Source organism: Paroedura picta, chromosome 4 (genome assembly GCF_049243985.1).
Source record: "Paroedura picta isolate Pp20150507F chromosome 4, Ppicta_v3.0, whole genome shotgun sequence".
Classification (NCBI taxonomy): domain Eukaryota; kingdom Metazoa; phylum Chordata; class Lepidosauria; order Squamata; family Gekkonidae; genus Paroedura; species Paroedura picta.
In genome coordinates, this window is record NC_135372.1 from 59498413 (window position 1) to 59518203 (window position 19791).

General features: G+C 40.2%; 1 protein-coding gene across 4 annotated transcripts in view; it reads left to right on the top strand.

Moving 5' to 3' along the window:
• TGFBR3 (transforming growth factor beta receptor 3) overlaps positions 1-19791 on the top strand; it is a 167339-nt gene that overhangs the window by 22345 nt on the left and 125203 nt on the right. For all 4 annotated transcript variants that reach the window (XM_077333035.1, XM_077333036.1, XM_077333032.1 and 1 more), the window contains exon 2: positions 2407-2585. In XM_077333035.1, the coding sequence (XP_077189150.1) occupies positions 2525-2585 (61 nt within the window). In that variant the 5' untranslated portion in view covers positions 2407-2524. The remainder of the gene's footprint in view (positions 1-2406; positions 2586-19791) is intronic.

The following is a 19791-nucleotide window of genomic DNA, read 5'->3' on the forward strand; positions in this document are numbered from 1 at the left end:
TTTGTGCGTGCATTTGTGAAATATGGTCACAGATTCGATTAGCAGAATAACTGTACTCTTCAATCCTGGAAGAGAATTTGATTTTTACAAAACAAATATCTTGCCACATGTGGTTGACATGTTTTACTTTTTGGAAACCCATACATGAACTTCCAGTAACTCTGTGGTTACTCATTGGAATGGATGGTAAAGAACATGTTATTTTGTTCCAAAGTCAATAGCAAAACGTTGGGCTACAGAATACATGCAGAGCTATGGTTTTAATTTGGATATGAGTGTGTAGGAAAGAGAATTTGGAATCGTCAACTAACACGTCAGGGGGAAGGCTTGCTTGAAAGCAGATCTCCCTGGCTTGTAAAGCTTTCCACGTGTTTGAGCGTTTGATGCGGCTGTGTGGCAGGGAGGAGTGATTTCAGAAATAAGAAGTGCCCTGCTATGTTTCGTTGATGCAGCCCCTAAGTTTCAGGAGACTGCAAGCTACAATAGACATTTCTCCCTTGATGCAGAATTATTTAAAATGATGATGATGACAATAGTCAAGGCCTATAAAACTTGCTTTTATGGGGTTTCACGTAACTTTACAACCTTCCACCCCAAAGGTTGAATTTTGTAATTTTTAAATAAACGAAAATGAGTAGTACGTTTATTTGTAATGGCGGTGTGGTAGGGAGAAGAGGTTGGGATTCCACAAGACGTTATTGGGGCTAGGAGTGTACATTAAAAATGGTATTTTTGGGGTACATTGAACCTGAAAAATATCGGAAAAATTAATATTCCCAAATCCTATACCAATGTGGTATTCAGATTTGGAAATAATTGGGAAAGCTTAATTTTCTGACTCCAGAGGCTTTTAAAGGGACTGAAATCACTTTAACTGCCTCAATGTCAGCCTTCTCTCAAAACCAGGAAGTTGCATAACTTGGAGTGCCCCTCCCCTGCTGTAAGGTGGGAATGGCTGCAAGCCATTTCAGTGATCTGATCCATTTTGTTTCCCTCTGTTTGGAAGGGGGTGGGGACCCAAATGGACAGTTGATCGGTATAGCTGAATATGCCCAAATAAAGGTTGGGATAAAAAAACAGCTTTTATTCTGGTCAGCTGTCCTGGTAGTCAAAACAGAATGCACACACCTAATTGAGGCTCTTGAACTCCCAGAGGACTAAAAAACACGGGGCTATGTGTTGTGGGAGTAGAATAGCTACATGGATTGGGGCCTGAGAGTCCAGAAAGGCCCTGCATCATCTGCAAACCCCACTACAATGTGATTTGAGAAGTCAGATAGCATCCTGAGTTTTTGTATGAGATTATACAATAATTTGGGACTTGTACATTCGTACTGGGCCCTGAGAAATAGTGAGTGGGTTCTCCTTTCAAGGACTAGTCAGATAATTCTGTCTTAACAATGACTTTTAGAAATGTATTCTCTTCAGAACATAAGAATCAGAATTTTGCACTGGGGATGTAGGTTGCTATTTTGGATGTGTATTTAAATGCCATTTCCATTGAGCTTGATAAATTTCATTGACATATGATGTCCTGAGGCAAAAGGTCTGACGTGGGGACTTTGCATTTGAATAGTATCTCATTTGAGTGGGGCTGCTGTCAGCAAAGTAGCTATACTGTGTTTAGGATTGCATTATATGTAGCACAACTGCAGCATTGCTGTCTAAAATGTTGGTATGTATCCAACATGAAGTTCCTATGGAGTGGAATTTCTGTTTGCGGAAGATGAGGCAATGGTTTCTACATATTCTCCCCTTCTGCTGTGAACCCATATTTTGTTCCCCGTGTTGTTCTGAGGGATTATTGGCCCACCCCCAAGAACAATGGGGGTGGGCTAAGTGTGCAGCAGCAGAAGGAGGAAGTAGGAAAGACCTCCCCCCACCCACAGTCCACAGATGGTTGAATACACATTGTTGTTTTAAACTCTTTTTTAAAGCATTGTGCACAGGTTATAATTTTTAATGGGCCACTTCTGTCCTTGTATCTTTTTTATGGGCTTTCCACTTTGCTCTAGAAATTACTGAAAAGCCTTTCAACATTTTACCAGATTCATTTTACAAGAATGATAGTGTTGCTGATAAGGATGCAGGCATTTGAAGGACATTTTCAGAACCCGGAGGGGGACAAAGGCAATTCTGCTGTCAGAGGCAACTTCCAGACCTCAGCACGCTTTCAGTGCTTATCTCCAATGACTGCTGCAGACGTTTTGGACAGGAATAGCAACGAGTAACAGCTGGAAGGACAAGCTAGAGGGATTTAAACTTGTGACTATAATACCACTTTTTCTTTTTTTAGATTATTTGTCAATAAGGTTTCATTGAAAAAAAAGTTTTATGTTTGATAGCATAATTAAAAAAAAAAGTTAGGACCAGGTTACTCAAAGAATTATTTGCTTCTCTGTGCAGGTGCTGACGGGTGTGAGAGACACTGTTTTGAAGATCTACAATAGCACCTTTTCAGAGGACAGACATTGGCATAAAGAACAGCTGAAGAAGCTGATCTGAGAATCCCAGCGTTGCAAAAATGCCTTCAATTTATATATTTCCTATATTTGCTTTGGTCCTGTGGTATTTGACATCAGCAGGTAGGTGGAACTGTGTGCATTTATTGTGGTTTCGTAGTTCAAGGATTTTGAATGACTGCAAATGGCAACCTTTGATAAAAGGTGTTGAGGCCAATTTGCTGTTATGTCACCCAAAGTTAATTGCCCTGGTAAGATCCGAAATAAGACTGGGAACCTTTTTGTCATCGTTTCAGTGACTTGCAAAATTTAAAATGGTAAATGAATGACTAGTTGAATTATTATTTTTTTCATTTAAAGGAGCATCTTGGTTAGTTCGTGTTTTTGAAGAGCTACAGGCTTTCCATTCTTTGTAGTGAGCTGGTCAGGGAAGGGCGACATACAAAACATTTCTTAGTCTTTGTCTTCTTCTGGCTGAGGACCCAAGTTCTCAAGGGGATTATCCCTCTTACCTTCTGTTTCCCAACAAGCAACAAAACAATTGTTTCTAGCAAACCCCCCCACAAAATCCTCTAGGACCAGTAAAACGTAAGCTACCATTGCAGGTTTATTTATTGATTCATGGTTCACATGACCTTTCAGTAACAACATCCTCCTAACCACTATCCATGACTTTTAAGAATCCTAGAATATTGAGCAAGTAGTTTCTGTTTTATATCAACTGTACAAAGGAAGAAATAGTATTACAGAATAACACAGAAAATAATAGTACAGGAGTATTTTATTATTAAACCTTTGTTTAGCCTAGATATGGAAAGAAGCTAAACTTTTCTTCTTGATTTCCAGCTTATTGTCTTTAGCCATGAGTTGGGGAAAAAAAGCCATGTTTTCCTTTTCTAAATCGCAGGATCATCAAGCGTTTTGGGTGATACTAGTTAATAACTATTTTTAGGATACTGCATATAGGATCATGCTGCATACAAGCTCATACTTTTAACTTCTGTAGACTGTATTTTTTGAGGGTACGTACTTTAAATCAAGCAAAGATAAGCAACTCCTAGAGCACATTCAGTTCAAAACAGCTGGTGGATTCTGTCCATGCTGAATTCTTGTTTTAAAGACTGGAAATGGAGAAAGTTACTTGAATTGGCCTCATCTGAAGAGATTCAGCTGTTTAATGCAGACACTGAAAAGCAGGTGTTGATAGTAAGTGGGTTTGTAATTGACCATTACAATGCATAGCCCAATAAGAGTTTTAGATAGTGGTGGTTTTAATTACATGGCACATCCCTATACAGTAGCATTCTTATGTTTAAAAGAATCCATACAGTCATAGACGTGGAATTTTTTGAAAACCTGGACATTATAAAGCAATGAAACTCAAACTGTCATGCGAAAGCATGTGCAGAATATTAAAATATTTTTAAAGGTAAGAAGAACTGACAGAAATGGCCTGATCACCTGCTACTGCTATAAGATGAAAAGAAAAGACAGAAGGCACCTGCCCTTGAGTTCCAGATTGTTTCCTTCACATAGCAATGTCTGCCAGCTTAAGATGTCACACCTGGGCTGTGAATGGCCACAACCTGCTGTCAGACTGAAATTCTAGGAGCAGATCTCCAATCTAGCTAGGGCCTTTAAATGCCAGATAATGGAGGGAATACCATACAGATGGATCTGTTTTTTTCTTGTTCATGACAGGACTATTAATGTACATAAAGGGCTGCAGTATGCATATGTCTACAGGATCTGAAAAAGGATCTACAAATAGAGTAAAGGACCTCTACTGATTGATTTGCTGTGTGATAGCACTTTCTGAACATAAACTGCATTCTGCCTCAGTTGCCTATAAATGGTATTCGAAAAATGATTCTGGAGAATAGCATGTATCTGACTTCATTTACTAATGGCCATAGCTGCCTTGGTTTTCCTTCTGACACAAAAGTATGCATTCTAGGACAGGTCCACAGGGAGGTGACCAAATTGAGATGATGTGGCAAGGAACTGGATTGTGGATGAATGACTTGTTTTAATTTGAAATGGCCTCATTGTGGAAAAGATGACCAACCACAGGGCAGGCATGTCTGGGTAGTAAACTTTGTTATGCATTGGTTTACTTTAACCAGTTACATGGAAAATAATACCCTTTGGAGAATGACATTTCCTGAGATATTCTCCATGGATGAACTCCCAGTAAAGGCATTCAGTAATGTCCAATTTGTTTTGTTAACACCACATGATGCTTGGATGTTTTTCATGGTCTTCTTTGCAGCAGATATGCCTATAAGATATGGACTTGGCTTATAATGTTACTTTCACTGGCATAACACAAATTTCTTACCTTCTGTCTCTCTTTGCATCCCACTGAATCTCCCAGGAGACAGAGAACCCTCAGGAACAGTGTAGAAGGTGAGACAGAGTCTGCAGTGGGAGGGGGATTGTCAGCCCTCCCCTTTCCACTGGCCGCAGCAGAATGATAAGCATATCTGAAGACGTGTGTGACACGTGGCTCTTTTGACCTTGATGATGATCTGACTGAAATGAAAGGAATGAAAATTGAAACAATTGAGGTTTTTGTCTAGCCTTCTAATCTCAGGTCTGTGCCGCACAATATGTTCTGGGTGCAAGAAGAAGTGTGAATGCAAAACAGTTATTGCATTTAGTTTTTGCATTAATTTTTGATGTGTTTCACTTCTCATTCGTTCTATTATTTGCCAGTTAGTGCTCCATTTTTGATTTCCATTGATTTCAGTGGAAGAACTTTGCTCCTTTCTTTTCTTGCTGGACCTGCTTATCTACATCCAAATGGCATGAAATGTGTAGGCATTCTACTACTCTCTCACCATTTCTGCATGAGGAATTTGTCCCTGCACAGCCTCTCATTGCTTGCGGGTTTTAGTGCTGCTTGCACATGATGTTGGCAGCAATCCGTGGCTGTGTAGGAGTTGGTGCGAGTTTTCATCCGGTTTTCTCCCTGAGGGAAGTTGCGAAAAACTGATTTCCCTGTCTTGTTACGCAGCAAATCGGGGTCAAATGGGCAAGCCTGACTGAGGGGAGAAATGCGCAACAGTCTCGGTAGCCTTTTGCCCACCCTTGTATCTGCCCTCCCCTTTCCATTTCTGGATTGAATTTTTTTTTTAAATAATGGCATGGTCTGCGTTACTATGGGACCACAAAGCGATGTGCCCTCAGCCCGAGACTATGAGATTCTGGGTTTGGGCTCCAGATCTCTTAGCTACAATTTGCAATGTTTCCTCAGATTAAGACTTTGAGGTAGCTGCCCAATGTTCTGAGTTCTCATTTGTTAATATATATAGTAAATAATAAGCATTTGGAATTTTAGCCCACTGGGGGTACTACAAAGGATTAAAAAGTGTGAATAAGGTCCTGTAAGCCTTTTTATGCACACCACATATTATCACAGCTGTTACAACAGGATTTGGTGGAAATGGAGAGTAATGATGTTGTTTTTTGTTTAGTTTAGTCTTTTTGTCCCACTTGATAATCAGTCCCGATAAAGATTCTGTGTATCTCAGTTCTGAGTCATACAAAACCATGGTGATGATTGGCATGGAAATGAAACAATAAAAATAAACATTTCCTTTATTGCTCTGACTTTTTTTTGGAAGGAAAATCCTCATGGGCTTTCTACAGTGGAACTGCAAAATAAACCGGAGCTAACATGGGAGAAATCCCTTGAATTAAAAGGTATATTGCATCTTGGGGGACTGCATTACTATAAGCAACTTTGCCCCCCCCCCCCCCCCCAGTGTTATCCAGTTTTTTGAAGACTGGAAACTTCATTATTTTCTCTGAAACAATTGATAAGATTTTCTTAGGGAGTAACAGATGTGAACTTGCTTCCTTTCATTAGAAAAAGATGCATCATCTGTCTGCATATTGCCACATTTCATCTAGGATTTAGCCATAGTGAATTGAATTGCATACATGCCATATTAGATGCTATGGTAATATGTGGACAGTCACTAAGTGAGCATTTGAGGTTGCATAAAAAAGTATTCAGAAGGTATTCCATGTTTTTTGGTTATAAAGTAGCAATAGCCCAATAACAGAGTTTCATAATTTAAAAAAATAAGTAACTAAAGGTGGAATAACAGCTTTTTGATTCCCCTCCTACCAAAATAAATGCTAGGTGGGAGTATGTCTGAATTCAGGAAAATAATGTAGAAGAAAAGTTTAAAGCTCCCTCTCAAACACTGTGCCCCAGATTCAAGTGTAATTGCTGTTCCCACTTTAGAAAACAACAATCCTACAGATCTGTTCAAATGTCTCTGAACATCACTTCAAGATTGAATGTTAGGAGCAAATATATTTCATCTAAAGAAGAAAAAGAAGGGTTCATTCTTAAATGCTGCTTTTCTCTACCAGAAGGAGTCTCAAAGCAGCTTGCATTCAGCTTCCCTTTCCTCTCCCCACAACAGACACCCTGTGAGGGAGGTGAGGCTGAGAGAGCCCTGATATTACTGCTTGGTCAGAACAGCTTTACCAGTGCTTTGGTGAGCCCAAGGTCACCCAGCTGGCTGCATGTGGAGCAGTGGAGAATCAAACCCGGCTCACCAGATTAGAAGTCAGTGCTCCTAACCACTACACTAAGCTGGGACAGAAACATTAGAAGTGACCAAATAAAGTTCATTCATGCCAGCTGGAATCTCATATTGTTAGAAGAATTTATACTTAGGAGGAAGATCAGCTTGGATTTTTTTACCAGAAATATTGATGAAGGTAATTTAATTGTAATATAAACTCCTAATTCATCAGTCAATTTAGAGATTTTTAATTGATATGTACAGAAGTAAGTGTACTGTTTTTAAAAGAGGAACATCTTGGGTCTATGTAATTTACGTGAAAGGCTGACCTGTGAAACAACAGTGCTGGCGTGTGCAAATATATTCCAGTGGAAAAGTTTATCGCATGAAAGAACTATGAGAGTTTACTGCCATTTTTAATGAGTACATCAGGACAGCAATTGTTTTTCCAACAGCAGTTGCTTCATTTCTTAGTAAAACATTTAAGGCCTTATTTTTACCCTACTTCATATGTACCATAATTCCTCCGGTAGACAAGTCCAGCTGTTTGACAGGTGTGTGTATTCCCTGCACAGTAGCCAGAGTTTTACAAGCTGTCAGTCATTTGGGCATTTACAGCCACCAAGCCAGTCTCTTGAGCGTGTGTCTCCCACGGTGTTTATTGATAACTTTCTAAGTGGAATGTTCCATTTTATTGTAGCATTCAGTGTATAAAAGTTGATAGCTATAAAAAGAAGGTTTGCTTGAAACAAAGGGATCATCTTCTGTTCTTAACAGAGTAGTAATGTGTGGCTTACCAAAGGCTCCATCCAAGCTTCCTCGTTTCAGATTGGGCTATAACGGAATAGCCATAACTCATTCGTAAAATCTATGTAAACGACAGATGGGCACCTTAGATCTTGTCAGTGGCAGAAGGGCTCAGCCATAGCACTTTATTTAGGTACTTGTTTATTTTACAGGCCTCATTGGTGGAGCATAAAATAATGCAGATTAGAGTGCATCTGGACAGAATATATTTCCCACAAAACATGTTTGCTTTCAAGAATTCAGGAATAGAAGTTGTGAGCTGGAGCAGTTCAGACAAGTTCCACTTACCACATCTGAATGGGGTCAGACCAATAGTTCCTCTAGTCCAGCATCCTGTAATCACATAGTGGCCAACCATTTCCTCTGGATGGCCATTAAAAGGGCATAGAGGCCAAGGCTGATGTTACTTCCTGTCTCAGAGGCTTAGTTCCCCTCACTCACCATGGCTAGTAGTTATTGATAGACTTATCTTCCTTCAATCTATCTAATCTCCCTTTACAGCTGTTTATTCCTGGGGCCATCACTATATCCTCTGGCAGCAAATTTCATATTTTAATCATTCTCTGCATAAAGTAGAATTTCTTTTTGTCTATCTTAAAACTAGTGTTAACCCACTTTGAGTTCTAGTATTTTGGGAGAGGTAGAATTTTTTTTCTTCTTCACCTCACTCTTATATGTAATTTATGAACCTCTATCATGTCCTCCCTTAATCATCTAAACTGAAAGGTCCCAGATACTTCAGCCTTTCTTCACAGGGAAGATGCTCCAACCCCTCAATCATCTTGGTAGCTCTTCTCTGTATTTTTTCCAGCTCTGTAATGTCCTTTTTGAGAAACTGGTGACTAGAACTGTACATAGTATTCTGAATGTGGCCACACTATAGATCTATTTTAGATAGATAGATAGATAATCAAAATGAGACAATTCAGACAAAGTGTGGCAATAAGCCGGAAATTAAAGAACAAATCCAAAAGCCAGACTGCAATGGTTTGGCCAAGTCTGCAGAACGAACTCCAGCAGACTGCCTCATAAACTCCTCTGGTAAGAACACCCAATTGAATGGAAGATCCAGTGACTGGCGCCAAAGAAAACATGGCTTAAAAAGATTGAGGAAGACCTTAGAAACCAGCAATTGACTATCCATATGGCCAAAACTACTGCCACCAATCACCAAGAGTGGAGCAGCACCTACAACAATGTATTGGCTGAGAGGACAACTTACTGTACCAATTGCCAGCTAAAGGACAGACAGACAGACAGATCTATCAAAGACAGAGGGGGCAGCCCACATCCAGTAGAAGTCAGTGGCAAGATTTTAATTGACTCTAATGCACAGACTCTGTTGTTGCTCTGTGGCTTTCCCTGTAGACCAACATTTAAATCAGAAAACTGTGTTACTACAATACAAGGCATAGCCTTGTATTGAAGACCAAACCCATCAACATTTGGTAGAACCGTTCCTTTAGGCCAGTCTTGTAGAGAAGTCCGTGGCCCCAACTTTCTTTCTCCCTCCAGTGCTATATCAGACTAGATTCATTGTGCAAGGAGATACATTTTAGTTTTCAAGTTTGGCACTTTTATGAAACACTATTTACACATGGTCTGCTGTTTTTAATTTAACAAGCAAAGGAGAGAAATATGCCAGGTCTGGGATCATAAACGCTGTAGATAAACTATCTTTTTCCAAAATGGCCACAAGTGAAATGACCTGTCCAATCTTTTATGTGCTTGGCAGCTTACTAAGCTGCAATGTGTCCCTGTGTTTTGGGTTTATATAAGTGCCTTCTCATTCCCTCCCCCTCTCCCCATTGCTTAAGCTTCATGTTGAGGACTCTGATGCATCTTTAGTTTTCTGGATTGTTCATTGCTTGTGAATAAATGTTACTGCTGGGAGGCAAACGGACCTCTTGAGTATTTATGAGGGAAATACTTTCCAGAATAGTATATCTTGCTTGCTTCTTAAGTCATTTAATTAGGTTTTGAAAGACCATTTTGGAAGTGATCTGCTTCAAGGCTCTGGTGGGTTGTTTTTGTGGTAGAGAGGGGGTCTTATTTTTCTTCCACAGACAGTTTTTGAGTTCACAATTTTATCTCCATCAACACAATAAAAATTTGATTATTATTCTGCTCCACATTGTTGGCTTTATGGACTGATGCAGTAATCATTTTTTTTTGTATTGAAATAATGTTCCTAGTGGTGATATTTTAATGGCTTGTGGCTATCACTAATGCCTGTGAACATTTTCAGACAAATAACTTGGTACTGTATTCCAGAAAAAGCCTACTAACTAGACTTCCCTGACATGGATAGTCCAGCGTAGACTGATCCTGTTAGATCATGGAAGCTTTGCAGGGTTGGATGGGAGACTACCAAAGAATACCAGGGTTGCTACGCAGAGGCAGGCAGTGGCCAACCACCTCTGAAAGTTTCTTGAATAGAAAACCCCCTGAGTTCCCCATACATTAGCTGCAACTCGATAGCATGAAAATAAACACACAGAACAACTACCTAGGCCATATATCCCAAAGATTCCTTTTCATCAGGGACAGCTCCTGTTTTCGTCACGTGTTTTTGATAAGAAAACCATCCTCCCATTTTGCAAAAAAATATTTTTTCTAATATCTTTTAAAGCACCATCACAAACACCATTGGCAGCAGGTGGGGGATTGCAAAGTCAATGAAGATGGCCTACACCGAAGAGCCTTTGGCAGTGTGTAAAGGGAAAGGGGCATCAGGGCTTGGAAGGAGAGTAAGGATGCTCAGCCACATTTTCATCCGTCAAATTTTGTAGGGTTTTCAAAACATTAGTCACAAATCAAACAATAACAGAGAATGATCCTCTTAGAAGGGTTACCTTGTCTCTCTGCATCTGCTTGCTGGATCCCTTGCTTTATGAGAAGCTCTGCTTTCAGCCCACTTCAAAAAGAGCCTAGTTTTACCCATGTTCCAACTTCCTGTTTCCTTGCTACTTCTTCAGACAGCATGCTGTCAGCACATCTTTTCTGGCCCGGCTGCTGTAAAATATTAATCATACTTCTATTAATGTAATGTTTACAAAAGTGACTAGGAACTTTACATAAAATAAAAGGATGGGCCTCGGCCTTGACTGCAGGCTTATTCTTCTAGTAAAATATAAAAGAACATAAACTTTCCCTTATGTAAGGATGTTTGAGTCAGATTGTGAGCTCTACTGCCAACGTGATTAGTCTCAGAAGCTGTAAGGAGAAACCCTGTGCACATACGCAGGTGGGTTCCATGTAGCAAGAAGAAGCACTGTAAATGACCTTAGGAAGACAGGGTGGCTGTCTGGTCAGTGGTCTTACTTCTAGTCTGGTGTGCTGGTCTTCCTTCCTGCCATCCTGATTCCTGGTTATCAGCTCCTGCCTAACAATTTGGCATAGTCACTGGCTTTGGCTTCTGAACTTGCTTGTGACCCTGGTTCCTCCTCTGCAATTTGAACAGGCCTGGTTTCTCCTTAAGGTTAACAGGTCCATTGGTACTGCCAGCGGGGGATGGGGGAGCTTCCTGGGAATGACACAACATGTCAACATCACCCAGAAGTGATGCTTGCAAGCCAAACCAGTGTGTCACCCTCCTCCCCAATGAACCTGATGTGCCAATATCACTACTGGGTGACATCAGCATGTCGCATTAAAACATAATGTTTTTCTGGTTGGGGAGGGTGAGGAGTGTCCAGAAAACAAGGGACCCCTATGTGGACTAGTGGACCTGACAACCCTATTTCTGCTCTTGTAATATTCAGCTCTTAGGACTCTGTTCTACCTTGTTGTGGCTTGGCAATTGCCTGGCTGCAGCCCAAGATCCTAGTTAGATGCCCCACTTACACTGCAGTCCTTCAGAGGCCCTTTTATATTTCTTTTAAAAGAAATACTGCTGGCTTAACTGTATTTAACAGAACAAAATCAGAGTCCAGTGGCATCTTTAAGACCAACAAAGATTTATTCAAGGTGTGAGCTTTCGAGTGCAAGCACTTTAAGTCTGAGGAAGAGTGCCTGCACTCAAAAGCTCACATCTTGAATAAATCTTTGTTGGCCTTAAAGGTGCCACTGGACTCAGATTTTGTTTTGTTGTGCTGCTTCAGACCAACACGGCTACCCACTTGAGTCTGTATTTAACAAGAAATGCTAAGACACAGATTAGGCATGTAATTGGACAATTATTTTATTTCTGTTCCCTGCAGTACTAATATATGTACTACTGCCAGTGATCTTAGAATACTGCAGATGGCCTGAAAAATGGTACAACTTGAACCTTTGTTAATACAATGTGTTAGTTATGAGTTGGTTCAGAACTCAAAATCATAAGCTTAATAAATAAATAAAATATCATTAGCTGTTTTCAAATCCTTGACCAAATATTATGTGATATTTGGAGAGCCAGTTTGATATTTGGAGAGCCAGTTTGGTGTAGTGGTTAGGAGTGCGGACTTCTAATCTGGCATGCCAGGTTCGATTCTGCGCTCCCCCACATTCAGCCAGCTGGGTGACCTTGGGCTCGCCACGGTGCTGATAAAACTGTTCTGACCGGGCAGTGATATCAGGGCTCTCTCAGCCTCACCCACCTCATAGGGTGTCTGTTGTGGGGAGAGGAAAAGGAAGGCAATTGTAAGCCGCTTTGAGCCTCCTTCGGGTAGGGAAAAGCAACATATAAGAACCAACTCTTCTTCTTCTTCTTCTTTTGATAATGCTTATTGTACTCCTTCTGTCCTTGTTCTAATTCAATTATTTATTATTGTTATACTGCCCCTCCCTGCAAGCAGGTTCAGGGTGGTTTACAACAATAGGACTTAGAATCTGGCATGACCAGCGCCTATGTATAGGCTAACTGGAGGGACTGATTTGTATAAGGCTACCCAGTGAACATCATGGTAGACCAGGGATCTGGATTTGAACTTCTCAAACTGCCTAATCTGGGATTCTGCACTGATTCTGTGCAGTGCCTTGAACATTTCTTTTTTCTACCCCTCTCTCCTGTCTACAAAATGTCACCTATACATCTGCATCAAGAAGCATGTAAATAAGTCACAACATGTGTAGCAGACCTAGCTTTGACTTTATTGACATGATTCAGAAGAAAAGAATTCCTAATGAAACTTTTGTGTGCGCGCATGCACAATATTTTATGATACTGTTACACCTTCTTGTGTGTAGAAAAGCTGGAGCAATCTCCTCTGTTTCTGGTTTCTCCCCTGTGGCTTTTTGCATAAGCCTTTACTTAAAACGGAAAATTGGCCAGAAAATGCAACCTCAGTGTTTGCTTTGATAAAGGTTCTTGGGAGTATATGAATTTGTTGCAAGAGTTACTGCTTGTTGTGGGGTTCTTCAGGGCATTGTCAGAAGAGTTACATCATTCTAAGTCCATTGAAGGATGGATGTCACCACCCAATGGTCAGAAGAGAAGACTCATTGGCACTAGGATCTTCGGTTCTCTAGGCAGCCACTTTCCTCTCCTGCCACTGCTTTGCTTCAGGTATATTTTGGATTATTATTATTAATAATGCTAAAATATATTAAAATATAATTATTATATTTAATTATAGTAATAATAATAATAATAATAATAATAATAATAATAATAATAATAATAATAATAATATAGCAACAATTATTTTATTCTTATAGCCTAGTCAGCCCCAGGGCAGGTAACTTCAAAATTAATAACATACCGTTTCACTAATTACCATATACAACCAAACATTACGTTTAGGTTTTAAAATTGTTAATTTAAGTTGAAAACTGGCTCATTATAATTAGAATCTTTTCTGGGTGGGGGGCTTGGTCCATGTTTGGGCATATTTTTCTTAGATGGATGTCTTCAGTTAGGATTCTCAGATAGCGAGGCCAGCATATTGCTGATGTTAATTTCCTGGCCTCAACCATAAGCCTGGCAGAACAACTCTGAGAATTGAGAAGCAAAGAAGAATGTGCAGACCTTTCAGGTGTATTTCTAAAGGGGAAAATCATGTTCTGCTTAGATGGCATTCATTCCCTCCTGCCTCATAAACCCCGTGTATTTATTTACTTTTATAACCTGCCTTTCTCCTCAGTGGGGACCCAATGTATCATATGATCTGGAAGAGGCCTCAGATTTTTATGAAACTGCCTTTTTTCTGGAGAAAGATGTAGTACTTCATCTAGGGAGTGATACATTGATATGACTGCAGGGTCTTCAAGACTCTCCAATCTAAAGGGTGTGGAATGTAGTGTCAATTCCAGGCCAGTTCATTATATCTTGCCAGAGGTAGAGGTTCCAACAGGAAAACTGTGCGTTAAACTGTTGCATGCTCTAGGCAAGATGCCTTGCTTGATTTCTGTGGTACCCTAATCTGCTCTGTTCTTCCTCCCAAAGTTTTTTTTAATTGTTTACAATTTGTTTTACCATCTGGAGCAAATATTCCATGTTTTCAGTGGACAAGCCATTTTCTGGAGCTCACAATTACTTTAAAATTGGTGCAATTAATTTTGTGATTTTTCTTTGCAGCTAATTTCCACTTACCTAATGATACCATTGTAATTACTGTGATATAAACTATCATCCCAGATTATGCTTTTTCAGATGCTTAAATTGGAGGTCACAAATAAGGCAAGTTACCACTGAGAGTAGCCAATAAAAAGAACAGCTACGCCTATAATGATAATATTTGCCACGGCATTTGTTCTTCCACCTAAATGCATTTGTAAATAGTGTCAGTAATATAGCTATCCATCGACACTGTTTCCTTTCTTCATGGAACACTATTCTTAATCCTTTATGTCCTGTAATGCTTCTGAAATTCACTCATGTGAATCTCAGAAGATGTCAAATGAGACATGTTTTCAAAATGATTGTGCTTTTAATATCTTCAGTAATTCCTTAGAACATAAACTCTGCAGATTTTTAAAAGGTTGTTCAAAATCCACAAAAATGGACTTTGCTTGCAATAGGAGTAGGATAATTCTGTGTTTGGTTTGGATGCTTATCTCTAATCATAATGACTGAAAAGTTTCATGTGGTTTTATTAAGTTTGTGATTGTTAATGGTTTGTATGTACTGTTGGCTACATATTTTGGAAATCAAGGGGAAAACATTGATTCCATTGCTGTTATAGTAAGGATTTCTTGGATATGATATTTTGATACAAACATAAAATCCTATGTTATCTGATATTCCAAAGGAGCCATTATTTTATGATTGCACTCATAGCCATTAAATAGAAAGGTAAAAGAGTCTTTCATCCTTCCTGTATTGCTAAAAGTAAGAATATGAATTTATAAGAAAGACTTGTTTGCCTACTTTATGGCCAAAACAAGACTTCTTTTATTTCACGGTTTTGAACACCAGGAGGTGGAGATACAGATCATGTGAGACCAGTGTTTGGGATTAAAATGGTCATGATTTAAAGAGTGAGAATAGGCAAGTCCAAGGGTGTGATCATGGTGGAATTTTGATCCTTTATCATTTAAAATAGTACCCCCTATGCTGCCTACCATTTCCCTCGGAGAATCCCTCCATCTCAGTAATGTTGAATTGTGCAAGTACTCTGGTTGTTGTCTCTCAGGCATGTGGTGATTAGGGTTGCCTGGAAAAACATCCTGTCTCTCTTGAGAGCCAGCTTGGTGTAGTGGTTAATCTGGCAAGCCAGGTTTGATTCCCCACTCCTCCACATATAGCCAACTGAGTGGCCTTGGGCTAGTCACAGTGCTGTTAGAGCTGTTCTCACAGAGCAGTAATATCAGGGCTCTCTTAGTCCCACCTACCTCACAGAGTGTCTGTTGTGGGGAAAGGAAGTAATTATAAGCTACTTTGAGACTCCTTCTGGTAGTGAAAAGTGGGGTATAAAAACCAACCCTTCTTCTTCTTTCCAAGCACTCCCCAAGCTGGAATAGCCAGAACTGCAACTCACACACCATGTTGTTGGCTTTGTGAAATATTTATCAGTGCTTATTTAATCTGTTGTCAGACAGTCAGCCAATTGTAATACTTCTCCCAATTGAGAAATGATGCAGATGTACTTGTCCAGTGATTTCACTCAGCAATATATAGAGAGAAGAAGTAGAAGTTCACAAAGAAGGTTGCAATAACCCTTCTCAGACAACATTTTCCATTTGGGTGGGCCCCCTGATGGATCTTCGTTGGAGCTGTGAGTAGAAAAGCAATACTCATTTGTGCCTTAATTTTGGGCACTGTCCTAGTCTTTGAACTACATTTTAACTGTGCCTGTTGATACTTTGTTTCCCCCAAAACCAACAAGTTGAAATTACATCTTATTCTCCAGTCACGTACATTGAAATGAAAATACTGTTTTTTTACAGTTGCAGTTCATACTATGGATGGAGTAAATCATTATTGACCCATTATGCACGGGGGGAATAACGCACATTCGGGGTGGACTAAAATCACCGATAACGCACAGTGCCGTCTGCAACCGGCCGCAGCTTCGGTGCATGCCGTTGAAAAAGCCGTGTTAGCGAAACGCGGAAGAAAGTGCAGCTTCCGGTTGACTGGGGCACAACCAGAAGCGGCGCTGGGATCGCCGCGTGCATAATCGGCTACTCTGGGTTTAGCCGCCGTCGCTCCCCGTCCCGTGCATAACCGGTGTGCTTCGTGTCTTCCCACTCCGCGTTTTCCATGTGACCTGAAATCGCCGTTTCAGCAGCCGTGCATAATGGGCCCTTGTGAAAACTAGTAGCCATCTGGACCGGAAGTCAGAGAGAAAGGGTTTTATTGTTGGTGTGTATTGTGGATGTGTATGGTTGCTATTTTAGATGTGAAACATAATCCTCTGTACCATGTAAGCCACATTGGGCACTGATTGCAGAGATGTAGCCATGTTTCTCTGTTGCAGCCAAAAGAAGTAAGTCTTAGGGCATCTTTAAAGACTAGCAAATTTATTTAACCTCTTATGAGCCAGCTTATATACACTACATCTCATTGTATTAATACCTTAAAGATAACTTGCAGATGTAACTTACAAAGTGGACTCCATCCACAAAAGTTTATGCCATGATAAATGAGTTAGCCTTTCAGGAACCGTTAGACTTTCTGTTACCTTGGTTGGATGGATGTATTTTAAAATTAATATTTAAATTAAGGCTTCTAATAATATTTTGGTGTTTTCCTTGGTGACTGAGTTTGTGGCAATACCTATTTCATTATACAATATTAAAGAATTAAGCCATCTGTAATAAGCTTTTTCAAAGCTTTCCTCTAATGGGAGAAAGAGATATTAAAGTAGCGCTGTTCAGAGGGTTTACTTTTTAAAGCTATGTCATTTCTCTTCCTGCAGCTGGTTTGAAAGCATAGAAAATTAGTTTTCTGGGCTTGAATGGTTTTCAATGATTTTGAAAAGTTAGTGGAACTGGGTTAACCATAAATGTTCATGAGCACATCTGCTATAGTTAATCAAAAGGAACAGTTGGCCATAAAGTCAACAAACTACAGACTACAAATTGCTTTGGAGCTACATTTCTGTCTTCCTCATCTTGCCACAATACAAATGAGTGTTATGGAAACTCTGGGCGACTTTTTGCCATTAAGATGGGGAAGAATAGCAAATGGAGACAAACTTTCTCTTGCAAATGTACTTACTGTTATGGAGTTGAGAGCAACAAGGAGTGAGAATTGAAATTGATGTTAGAGAGATTTCTAAACAAAACATAGATCAAGGAAGATGGAAAGAGAGTGTGCAGTTTATTCCTTACATGGCTTGTTTTTCAGAGATCTGACTTCCTTGATAACTTTAAAAGAAGCATGTGTTGGAGTCACATCCCCAAACAGGAAGATTTTACTTGCATGGTTTCAGAATAGATCCCCAGAAGGATTGATGAGAGGTAATTGTAAATTACACTGTGTTTTTAATGGCTAGGGTTTCCTTTTTGGTTGTGTTTTAAAAAAACAAAACAAAAAGGCAGTTGTTTACTGAACATTCCTGATCTGAGTAAAAACAGTAGTATTTGAATGCACTTGATAGGAGCCCAGAGCAGATGATCCAGTTCTGTATGTAACGGGAAATCACTATTATCTGCTGTTCTCACAGAATTTATAAATACCAGAATAAATACCATACACAGAATAAATACTATACACAGAGGCCAGTATGTACAGCCCAACTTGTAAAGACCTTATCCTGACCATAAGTGTCAGGGAACACAATTTCCATCCTCCACTGTGAGTGGAATTTGGATTTGGAAGTGCGACATTGAGCTAAAATGCTGTACTTGTGAGCCAAGCTTGCTAGTTCTATACTGCCAATGAGACCTGCGGTTCAAGTGTTTAGGAATATATTCTGAAATCCATTTCTTACAGCATGACCTGCTTCATAATTAAGTTCTACAGTTTAAAGAACCCAGTTCACAACTGGGAATCAAAGTAGTTTTGCTTCTGAATTTAGCAGCTAGGTTGGTTTGCTAAAATCAGTTTACATGGAGTTAAGCTTATTTCTCTGCTTTCAGAGGTAACAGTGGAGGTTGATATCCAGAGTAAGCTGACTGGTAATGTAAAGCATAAGGGGGCACAGAGCAGAGGACTGGCTAAGAAGGCTTGGCTTACTGAGGTATAGAAATCTGAATTGCAAGCTTTTGGTCTTGGAATATCCAAATTGAGGCCTGGTCTAGAGCAATGGTTCCCAGCCTTTTTGGTATGGTGACTCAACAAGTCCAAATTTACTTCATATATGTGTGACCTGTTAAAAACAGGATAACTACCAAAGAGTGAGCACTACTTTCATGGGGTTCCATGACCCACAGGTTGAGAAACACTGATTCAGAGGATCTTACTTGCTGCCAGTCAAAACCTGGAAGGTTTTGGTAACGCCTGGCTTTAGAGAACAGGAAACTTGCAGCCCTTCTCTAGTTCTCAGTGCTGGCTGAATGGCTGAGTCCTATGCCTTCAGACCCAGACCAACAAACAGACCCAAAATGTGAAGTTGAGGTAGACAGGCCAACAATCCTGCATGTCTTCCTATTTTCAGCCACTGAATTACACAACTCCAGGTAAAGGTATGAGCAGAGTCTATAGCACCAGAGAGATGGGAAAGTGGCTCAGTCAAACGCAACTAATAATTCTCATATTTATTTATTTATTTATTTATATTTTTACTTGTATACTGCGGCTCTCAAAGACTCGCAGCAGTTTACAATAAAAGAAAAAAATAGAAGAATAAAACTACCCAACCCACAAAATCCCCAATACATTAAAAGATGGCTGTTTTATGGAGTTAATACCCTATCTCTCCTCCCTTGCCCAGCTGCAGTCAGAGTTCTTTCCTTAGGAGCGAGGGTCTTGTTCTAATTCTACGGGATCCACTGACGATAACTCAGCCCGGCCTTAACCATATGCCTGGCAGAAGAGCTACTTGACTACTTGAGCCCAGTTTAAAAAATTAATATACGATGCGAGATTTCCCATTTGGAATAGTCTGCAGCTTGATGGCGTCTGATCTCGGAAGCTAAGCAGGGTCGGGCCTGGTTAGTACTTGGATAGGAGACCGCCTGGGAATACCGGGTGTTGTAGAATCAGATTCCTTCCTAAAATCATGGACCCAGGAATGGGAGCTGTAGAGAGAGCACTGCTGTGGTTAGAAACACACTTGCTGACTTTATGAATTGCCCCTCCTTATAAGTTTGGCATAGCCTCTTGTGGCACAGAGTGGTAAGTCTGAAGCTCTGCCTGTGAGGCTGGGAGTTCAATTCCAGCAGCCGGCTTAAGGTTGACTCAGCCTTCCATCCTTCCGAGGTCGGTAAAATTGAGTACCCAGCTTGCTGGGGGGGGGGGGGTAAAAGGTAATGACTGGGGAAGGCACTGGCAAACCACCCTGTATTGAGTCTGCCATGAAACGCTAGAGGGCGTCACCCGAAGGGTCAGACATGAACTGGTGCTTGCACAGGGAGTACCTTTACCTTTTTATAAGTTTGGATTCTCTGTCCTGATATTGTCTACTGTGCCACATTGGCTCTCATACGATACCTGTGTCTTT